Genomic DNA, 10,500 nt, shown 5'->3' with positions numbered 1-10,500 from the left:
CATTGAGGTTATAAAAAGCCATGGGGGAATGGTTTCCTTCATGTTCAGTGTCATTATCAGAGCTCCTTGCTCATTGATACAGTGACACTCCTTACATATATTATACCATATGATACGACCTGTGTTAGTTTCTTCATATAATTACTTTCATTACTTGTACTAACTAACCTTGCTTATTGAATATGTATATATCACACAGATCTAGCTGATAGAATCATGGAAGGATGCATGGCGAATGGTAAATGAGAGAGAGCTTTCTTTAGTCCACTCATGGGTTGCTGTAAGATTTAATTAGCTGCTGACTCATTCATCCAAATGCTGAGTAAAATATACTCAAGTATACTCTGCAAATGAGTGAATGATGCGGGAGACAAATTGAGTCTTAAGCTTCCTGTATTTGGACTGAAGGGAGCTCCCTTTCTTTCTTCCTATTATATATCTCTTTCATTTTGCTTCTGATCTCTTTCTTTAATCTCTTTTTCCTTAATATTTTCATATTTGCATACACATGAGATTTATCTAAACTAAAAGCACCCGCACGTTCTTACCCTTTAAGGAAATATAATTAATTAAAACTTTCTTCTTGTTATGACTGACTTGTGTAAGATCTTGGACTATACTGTATTTGCTTTTAAGAGTGAGTAATTAACAATGGTCGTGGGGTTTCTTTGGTACGGCAAAATGGATTCCAACAGGTTCGCACATGATACTTGACAGTTTTCCATTTAGAGTTAGGTTAAGGTTTGAATATGATATACCATTTCTTTTTCTAATAAAGTATTTATTTATTGATGTTCAAAGTAAGCAAGATAGATCGCACTTGAGAGACACAAGACAAGATCATGAGGAGCAGGTCGAGTCCATCTTCTGCTGTATTCTCGGGCCTCGTCTTTTCTCAGCTGCAACAAGTTCCTAGACTTGAATCGATGTCTCCCACAGCACCACCATTGCAGTTTCCAATATTTTATGCTTTTGCCCTTGTAAAATGCAAATTCGTATTGTATGTGTTATTTCAATTCAATCAAAATAAGATTAGTCAATTTTTGCGCCGATTAATTTTATGATTTTTCCATTTGTAGATTTAACAGTGGGAGATAAGAAAAAAATATCTCAAAATATAGAATGATTTGTTTTATTTTAGAAAAATAAAAGAAAACAAACTAGTTTTTGTGAGTCCAAATATTTGTCGATGTTGGTTGAAAAAATATAGGTTGAGGAAGTAACATGTCGATTATAATCCTAAAGAAAATGGTTGAACGAGACTATATTATAAACTATATTTCTATTTTACAAGACAGTACAGTACTAAGAAATACTTTAAGTTCGTATCTGATTTTTTTTTTTCTTTTGCTCTTGTTTTTAGAGTGCTGTGAGATGTATTTATTTGTTTTGGAGGTGATGGTGTATTAGGGTCACCGGCTATTTGAGAGTAATCTATGTTTTGTACACCCTCCATTCCATTTTAAGTATCGGACATTTTTTGTTCGTATTTAACTGACACTTTTAAAGTTCAATGCAACAATAAATGTTCTTTTACCAACATTACTTTTAGTTATTTATTGCAGAAAGAGAAATATATGAAATAAAATATTAAATGACTAAGACTATTATAGTAAAAATATAAATTATTGTACAAGAAAAAGTAATATTTATTGAGTGTCTTGATTTGTGTAAAATATTAAAAAGTGACAGTTAAAAAGGAACGGAGGTAGTAACAATTTGCATATAATAATATTTTTTTGGCTGTCATTAGACACAATTGTGATTTTTTACTCTGGTTTTAGAGTTTTCATTCTTGTTCATATTTTGTGATTGTGTTTCTCTTTTTTCTAGAGGAGTGTTTGAACAACCGTTTGGTTGATAATTTATTGGACAATCATAATTTATAAATAAAAGATAGGTAGGTATTTGCACGAAAACTAAAACAATAGATAGATAAAGTAAAAATTAATGTGAGTATGAGAGTGAAAACTGTCACAAAATGGATGTTGAAACATCATTTCTTTTTTCCTATGTCATTTATAAACTAGACAAACAACACTCTAATGAATCATTTTAAGAGATTCGTATCATTTTTCCGTTATTTGAACTTGGCTCACATCTTTTTTTACATCCACTAGAAATTAAATCCTCTCAAAATAAGTTACCAATTAGTTATAGATCAAATTTCTCCTGCGATACTTCAAGTGTTAGTTGTTTATAATAAATTAGTCCTTCAATTTTTTTCTTCAACAAATTAGTACTTTAAGTCATAAAATATTTACATTGTTATACTTTTTCATCCAACTTCATAAAAAAATGCATACGTCAGTTACATTTAGGTGGAAGGTCCAAAGAATGTTTATGACATTAGACATAATTACTTATTAGTACTTTAATATATTTTCTTTTTGTTTTCCAATTCAAACTTAATTTTACAGATAAATGTTCCATGAACATTATAAATAAAGTAATTGACCTTCAAACTAAGTGTGAAATCATAATTCTAAGAGCCGTTAGCATTGATAGTTTACAAGCATTTTTAACCGAGTTTTATGAATAGATGATAATGGTGAAAAAAAATTAATGACATAAATGATCAATTTATTGAATAAAAAAAAACTTAAAGTACTAACTTCTTGTAAATATCTAACTGAAGAAAACGTGAGAATATTTGAGTTATAATTAATTGCTAACTTTTTTTAAAGCTCATATGAAAAAAAAATCATATTTGTTGGAAAAGATAAAATTCTTAAATGGGGAAGTATAAATAAACTAGTATAATGTAATCAAAATGGTGGCATATGTTCATACCCCAAATATAACGCTTATGTCACTCAGCTCAACCTTGGGTCATAATTAACAATTGTTTGATTTGGATTAATCAATATTCAAGAAAGAATCATGCCATAAAAAGAAAGGTTTAAATATATAGTGTATTTCCTTCCCAAGAGCGATGACTGAGTGGGGGTAATGGACAGAGGCAGTGCATATGAGGTGTTCTTGTCTGAATCTGAATCATGGCATCCCTACCTACCATTTAAATTGGATGCATTCTATTGCCAGCAAGATAATCTGCACTTTCCTCCATCACCCAGAAGACTCAGTTCCTGGATTTGGATTCACGCAATCTTTCTGTGCGAGTTCACTATTCACTTGCACTAAATGTAGCATCTTATTGATCAACATTATCCCATTTATTTTTGAATGCATTGTCCGGTTTTTTCGTTGTTGTTTAAAAGAGCTTCGAAATTAGACATGGCTCTACTCGCACGTTTGGGGTCTAAATGTTCCCATTGTTAGATAGCCCTAAAACTAAAGAGGGCAGATCCCAACTTTTTTTATAAAAAAATTTGATTTTGAATTTTTGGCTATTACTTTTCTTGCACAATGACTTTCTCACACTTCTTATACCTTATCTTTGAAATATCGTTGGTCATTTGAATTATATAATTTAAATAAAAAATAAGTTTTATATTATATTATACAAAATATATTTATATATAATCAACAATCAGAATATCTTTCGATTGAAATAACCCAAACATATCGTATATTAAAAGAGAAAAAAGTATGGAGTATAAAATTGCGAGTTGTGAATTTTGCTTTTAAAAACAATTAAAAAACAAATTATAAAATGATAAAACTTGCCAAATAAAATATAAAAATACCACAAAAAATTTCTAAAAATCAAATTAAGCTAATGCAATTTTTTTTTTGGATTTTCTGAGAATGTGAAAAAATAAAATAAAAATTTAAAATAGGTCTAAACGGCAAAATTTAGGATTTCGAGGGCGGAGTCCAATAAAAAGTCAATTATACGAGAGTTTTGTTTTTTGTTTCGTTTATGATTTTCTGGACAAGTTCTGAAGCAATTTGATCAAATATTATAATAACCGGATTTTCGACTAGGACAGGCAGAAACAACTAACAATGACCTAACCAAGAGAATGAAGGTTACGATGATTAATATAGTTCTTTAATTGACTATCCCCATTACAAACTTCTATATGGGGTATTCGGATTTTATCTCATTTTTTCACCTAAAAATAGTGAGAAAATTATTTTTGAATTATATAATCCAAAATGCTCAAGGATATTTATGGAAAAAATATGACGCGCTAGAAAAGTATACGGTTGAAAAAATTTCTTATAGAATTTTTTCTAAGATAAAAATATAAAAAAATACTAACCTTTTATTTATTTAATTGTTTTGGATTTAATTTTTACGTGTACAAGATTATTTGTGTGTTCATTACTAAGATAATCTTAGTAATACGATGGAAACAAAGGAAGATATCCGCAGGATCCTAATTGAGTATTTCAAAGACATCTTTCCTACTTGAAATTCAGATATTTAGTTGATTCAAGACATCACTAAGGTGTGTTTCAAAGACATCTTATGTTTTTCTTTTTGAAATTACGGGCATTATAATATATCTGTAATTTTAGTTTCGGAAACTTCGGTTAGTGTTTAGAAAGTTTTGGCTAGTCAGTAAAAAAATTAAAGTAATTAAAGAGAGCAAAACTGAAATAAACAACATTTGAGGGTGTGGGGTGTAACTTGATAAGTGAGGGGATAACAAGTAAATTTCTCTTAAAAGTTAAAAATGAGGCCCAAGCCATAAACAATGAGGATAATATGCTAACTCAGACATTTATTCATGAGCAGTAGTAAGTAGCTAAACACTTTAAGAGGATAAGACAATAATCTAATTTGTGTTCATTGTAGAACTTGGCCACAGAGCTTTGGAATGGAACGTGAAAAACTTGAGATGTTTGAAGTTGGACCATGCAAAGATTCATACGAAATGGGTTTCTTAATAGGCCAAAGATTCTCCCAAAGGATAAAAAACAGAGTGGCTGATGACACCATACTTCAAAATCAGCTTAGACCCTTTGCTCAAACTCAAACTCCTCCTCAATCAGAATCACTTCTCAAAGCACTTTTTCATAATAATCAAACCAAATTCCCTATGTATTGGGATGAACTCTTGGGGACTGCAGCTGGAAGTGGTGTGCCTCTTCTTGATGTAAATTTCCTCTACTAGAAAGAAAGAAACATACACCAATGTTATTGCATGTATGTATAATTAATAGTAACATCTTTTTTTTTTTTTTTTTTTTTTTTGTGAGCAGATTTTACTTATTAATTTCAAGAAGGAAATTCTTGCATTTGTTCCGAAAGAAGGATTGAAAAGTTTAGAAGATGATTCCTCAAATGAGTGTTCTACAGTTCTTGTTGTTGATGAATCTATGGCAATTGCAGCACACAATGAGGATGCAAATGTTGTTCTTGTTGGTCACACGTAAGCGTTTGTATTCATATTCATATTTTGTTCTCGAATTCAAATAAAATTGCTTTATAAGTATTCTTTCCTTTTTTGGTCTTTATGTTATGCAGCTACTTAATTAAAGGAATATTGCCAAATGGGCTATTCTTTGTTGCTTATACATATGCTGGGGAGCTTCCAAGCTCTGCATTTGCATTTAATAGCAATGGATTGGTAAAAATTCCCTATTATTTCAAATGATCTCTTAATATTAAAGTAAGTATTAAGAACAAAATTTGCTTTATGATCATTAGGCATTCACTCTAAATTCAGTACCACCAGCTGAAGATGAAATTGTAGCTGGTGGGATTGGGCGCAACTTCATTTCGCGAGGCATTCTTGAAGCCACTGGCATTGACGATGCTATAAATGTTTGATTTTAGAGCCTTTGCATTTTTTTAAATTTTAATGAACTCTTATGAATTTAATGTTTATAATATGTTATGCTCTTGTTTTAACAGAGGATTCGTTCATCAGAAATTTCAGTGGGGCATTCTTATAACCTAATTGAAATAAGTACTCGTAGGATTGTTAATGTTGAAACTGCATCCAAAAAGCGAATTTCAATTCACGAGGTTGGAGAAACGCCTTTCTTCCATGCAAACATGTACCGTCACCTACATATTAATCAGGTAAGTTTTTCAGAAAATACAAGTCTTGTTTTATCCCCCACACACACACACACACGCACCCTCGTTCATATATTGAATTAACACTGCATATAATTACTGACAGATACCTAGCCATTTTCTTCAATCCACTTTATATTTGGGGGTGCATTTAAGTCACAGATACAAGTCTTGTAAAGATCAGTTTTAATTGTATTACTCGTATAAGATAAGATTTGAATTTAATCATCATGCACTTTCAGTGTCAAATGTTTTAGGTTTTACACTGTCAGCATTTTATATTGTCAGATCAAATTGCAGCCTTCATATGCATGACCTTAGAGGTGGTTATGATTAAAGTCGAACTTTAATTATGATCTGACAATCACAGATTGACGGTATACGGACTTTGTTCATTAACTATTTTAATAAACATATTGAAAAAAAGCGGAAAACAAATTATAAACATATCATAAGTTGTATTCAAAAGCTATTTACAAGTTTCTATCACTAAAGTCATTGGATGTTAAATTGAAGGCACAAGATGAGAGTTCAATCAGCAGGCAGAAAAGGGCAAATGTCCTAACAAAAACAACAAAAGAGGATTTTCTGTCAATTCTAGGAGACGCGGATGACAAAAAAAATCCCATCTATATGACAGGTAATTTGGATACATATAAACCCCTTCTTTTGAATTTTCTTTTGATTATCACAGTTTTCTTCTTCCTTATTCTTAGGTCCATTGCTTCACACGCTATGTACCGCTGTTATCGATTTGGAAGAAAAAACACTATCAATAATTGAAGGTAATCCGAAAAAAGAAGATGTTTCAATTGTTTTCTCCCTCTCCCCGAAGAAGTTGATCAATGGCCATCATCATAATCACTTATAATGTGATTAGAAGTTTCAAATTTTAATTAATGAAAGGAATCGTCGTCTTTCCGTGGATTCAATATTTAGTTCAACTCCTAAGTTCATGCAGTCACGGTACAATCATGCATTTTTTTTTAAGGAGTACCAATAATGAAATTATCAAGGAACTAAGTTGATGTTACATTTTTTTGCATTATTTAACAAACCTTTTTCTTTCAAACACGATTCCAAGTAAACAAAGCTTAGTAAGAGACACAGTGCTAATCTCAAGCCTAACAAGTACCACCGAAATCAAAGTCTTGCCCATATGCATACTCGCTGAAAATTAAACACATAACTGCCACTATCATCACCAACCAAAAACCGCACAACAACAAACTTTTTTTCACTACTTTACCTGATCTCGTCATTGACGACCCATAAACCGCTCTTCAAGTTGGGCCAAGATCTCGTGTCGCCACCGTTGTGAAGAAGGGAGGAAGATGAATACATAGATTTATGATATACTCTTGAGATGATACCAAGCGTTTATCGAGCTTGCCAAATTTCATGGGTTCGCCGCCAGTGTATGCATAGAATGATTTGTAGTTGTCGGCTATTTGGGTTTTGGTTTAGTTCGAGGACCAGACACGACTATTTTCCATTAGGCAAAGTGCGTAAAAGAATAGTCGTGTCTGGTCCTCGACCCAAACCAAAACCTAAAAAGCTGACAACGCGTTTTATTCGATAGATTGACGGCGACCCAATGAAATATGGGGAGCTGGGTAGTAGAATGCTTGGTATCATCCCGAGAGTAGAATCTACGTATCCATCTTCCTCCACTCTTCACAACGGTGGACAAACAAGATATAGGCCCAAATCAAGTGAAGCGAGCCAACAACTTGAGTGGAGAGCGGTTTAGGAGCCGCTGGAGACTAGATCTATGCAGAACTTGAGTGGTGTGAGCCAACAGTTGATGAGGAGAGCAGTACATGGGCTGTCGATGACAAGATTAGGTAAATAAGTGAAAGTAAGGTTTAGTGTTCCGAGGGGTGTGTTGTGTGGTTTTTGGTTGGTGATGATGGCGGAATCATTATCTGTATTATTTTTTTAGGAGTATTTTATGGGGCATATGGGCAATAAAAATGTGATCATGGTGGTGCTTGTAAGGGTTTGGATTATCATAACGTCTCTTGATATGACTTTGTTTGGCGAGTCTAGATAATGCTCACAATTTGTTTGTTCGTTTATTTGTTTATTTGATGAAAGTACTCACAATTTGTTTGGTGAGGCAAGATAATGCTTAGAATTTGTTTTTTTTGGTGAGTCAAGGTAATTCTCACAATTTGTTGGGTTGGTTCCAAATGCTCACAATTTGAATATGAAGCATCATAATATTGTGTTTGTTTTGGATAATGTGATGAGTGGAGATAATGCTCATAATTTGTTTGTGAAGAGTTATCATTAAAGACATATTTGAACAATTTAGTTGGTTCTCCTTCTATAGGCTCTTTTGTTTGATTTGAATTTGTTTTGATACAGTGTCATCGCTTCAGCTTCTTTGGTTACTCCTCTCCATTGGCTATGATATTAATTGGTTTAGTTATTTTCTGGGTTAGTCTTGTAGCAGGTTTAAAGCTTACTTGAATATATTTCTTGAGGGGTGAGTATTAGAATATTAGTTGTTTTCGTTTTATAGTAATGAATATATTTTTTGTTTGAAAAACTCTAGAAGTTTCATGTTAGGAGGCGTAAGATAATAAGATTATGCATATGCTATTGGGCCTTTATTTTCTAAGTTATGAGAGTCATTTTAGGTTTTGCTATATAATATCTTGTAAGAATATGCTACGTGTTTCCCAGTGCTTGTAGAACCCCAAGTGAATCTATCTAAGCATCTTTAAACGAACTCTTTTTTTCTTCTTTGAAATATGATTCCAAGTAAACAAAGCCTTAGTAAGAGACACAATGATAATCTCAACCCTATTGAGTACCACCGAGATCAAAGCTTTCTTGCCCACATGCATACTCGCAGAAAATCAAACATATAACTGCCACAATCATCGCCAACCAAAAACAGCACAGCAACAAACTCGAAACCCTGCTTTCACTTCTTTACCCAATCCCGTCATTGAGGACCCATAAACCGCTCTCATCATCGACTATTGGCTCATACCACTGGAGTTGGCCTAAATCTTGTCAACGAAAGCCCGTAAAACGCTCTCTTCATTAGTGGTTGGCTCACACCACTCAAGTTGGGCCTAAATGTCGTGTCTCCACTGTTGTGAAGAAGGAAGGAAGATGAATATGTAGATTTATTATATGGGTCTGTTTGGGAAACTCAAAAAAGAGCTTTTAGCTTATAGCTTATAAGCTCGTTTGACAAAATTTTTAGCTCTGTTTGGTAACATTTTTTCACCATGAGCTTATAGCTTATTTCACGAGCTTATAAGCTATTTTTCAGAAGCTATTCCAAGTAGCGTTTGAGCTTATAGCTTATAGTTTCTCACGTTTTCTTCCAATTTTACCCTTATTATTTCATTTAAATTTTATTTTTATCCATTATAATTTTTATAATAAGCTACGTAATAAAGACTACTATCCCTTTATTCCAATTTTTGTATATCAGCTGACCTTTTTTTTTTTTTTTTTTGAAAAAATATATATCTTCGTAATGTTATTTTCTTTATAAAGTGGAAACACTTAAATGATAATAAATATAAGATAAAATTTTAGTGAATAAAAATTAATTTAATTTATAATACATAGGATATATTAAATTAATAAATTTAAAGTATTTTTTTTAAAGAAAAATTAGTTTACAAAATTACAAATACTTAAATTAATGATATAATTTTTATCATGAATTAAGAATACCCTTTATGTCATTTACAATTATCAGTTAGTTGAACCGCTATTTTTACCAAACACTTCAGTTAGCTTATCAGCTATCCGCTATTTTTACCAAACAGAGCCTATATAGGCTTAATTGCACTTTTGGATCCTTATCTTTCCAAAAGTTGCGGTTATGAAGCCCTAACTAATTTAAATACAAAACAGGCCCCTATATTTTGAATCTTTGGCACTTTTGAACCCCCAAGGCAAAACAAAATTGACACGTGGCATCTCACTTAGGGTGCCACGTCAGCGTTGATCGAGTCAACAATGGACTGGGGGTTCAAAACTGAAGTCAAACCATTGAACTGCATATTATATTTCTACAAGAATTCAAATAGTCTTCAATAGTCCATAATTTTCTGTAGTACTATAACAGAGTCACAAATTCAATCAAGTTTTCTGGATGAGAATCATAAAAAAAATCACAGATTTAAGCTTATATACGATTTCACATTAAACAACACCAATTTTAAAAAAAAAAAAATCTATTGTGATTGCATGTTTATAATAACAACAAGAGAATAAAATGCTACAAAAATTCTCCATATTTGCAATCACATAATAAGTCACAAATGTTTTAAAAATATAATTAAAATACACTAACATTGTAATGAGACAATCATCTTTGTATTAGAGTCATTAAGCTTTGACGACATTTTGAATATTTACAATGTCATCGATTTCACCTTGGTTCACAAATCGAAAACAAACAATTGTAATAGATAAAAAAAAAAAAAAAAAATGTATGAACAGTCTCTTTTTAACTCTCTCTCTAACACTCATTCTCTTATTAAGTAAAATTTAAATGGGTACCTCACTTGAAAAATAGA

At 31.9% G+C, this 10,500-nt stretch overlaps 1 protein-coding gene and 1 long non-coding RNA gene across 2 annotated transcripts; both read left to right on the top strand.

Annotated features, from left to right (window-relative positions):
• Positions 1–1,056, top strand: LOC112417048 (uncharacterized). Its single transcript, XR_003007507.2, has 2 exons — positions 1–695; positions 802–1,056. It is a non-coding gene; the product is annotated as an uncharacterized lncRNA (long non-coding RNA).
• Positions 1,057–4,648: 3,592 nt separating this feature from the next.
• LOC25502139 (uncharacterized) lies at positions 4,649–8,274 on the top strand. The gene is made up of 7 exons (XM_013591692.3): positions 4,649–5,012; positions 5,119–5,288; positions 5,384–5,486; positions 5,567–5,683; positions 5,774–5,944; positions 6,458–6,581; positions 6,658–8,274. Exons 1-7 carry the CDS (start codon positions 4,734–4,736, stop codon positions 6,810–6,812), a joined length of 1,119 nt encoding a protein of 372 aa, XP_013447146.1. The 5' UTR covers positions 4,649–4,733; the 3' UTR covers positions 6,813–8,274.
• The last annotated feature ends 2,226 nt before the right edge of the window (positions 8,275–10,500 follow it).

This window comes from Medicago truncatula, chromosome 8 (assembly GCF_003473485.1).
Source record: "Medicago truncatula cultivar Jemalong A17 chromosome 8, MtrunA17r5.0-ANR, whole genome shotgun sequence".
In the NCBI taxonomy this organism is placed as follows: domain Eukaryota; kingdom Viridiplantae; phylum Streptophyta; class Magnoliopsida; order Fabales; family Fabaceae; genus Medicago; species Medicago truncatula.
This window is presented reverse-complemented; position numbering and strand designations above follow the sequence as displayed.

What these genes read in the sequence shown, in the direction of transcription:
- LOC25502139 (XM_013591692.3), top strand. Translation starts at nt 4,734, where the DNA reads ATGGAACGTGAAAAACTTGAGATGTTTGAAGTTGGACCATGCAAAGAT. An exon ending in GTGGTGTGCCTCTTCTTGAT is followed by an intron (nt 5,013 to 5,118) that starts GTAAATTTCCTC and finishes TTTTGTGAGCAG; the next exon opens with ATTTTACTTATTAATTTCAA. An exon ending in AAATCCCATCTATATGACAG is followed by an intron (nt 6,582 to 6,657) that starts GTAATTTGGATA and finishes CCTTATTCTTAG; the next exon opens with GTCCATTGCTTCACACGCTA.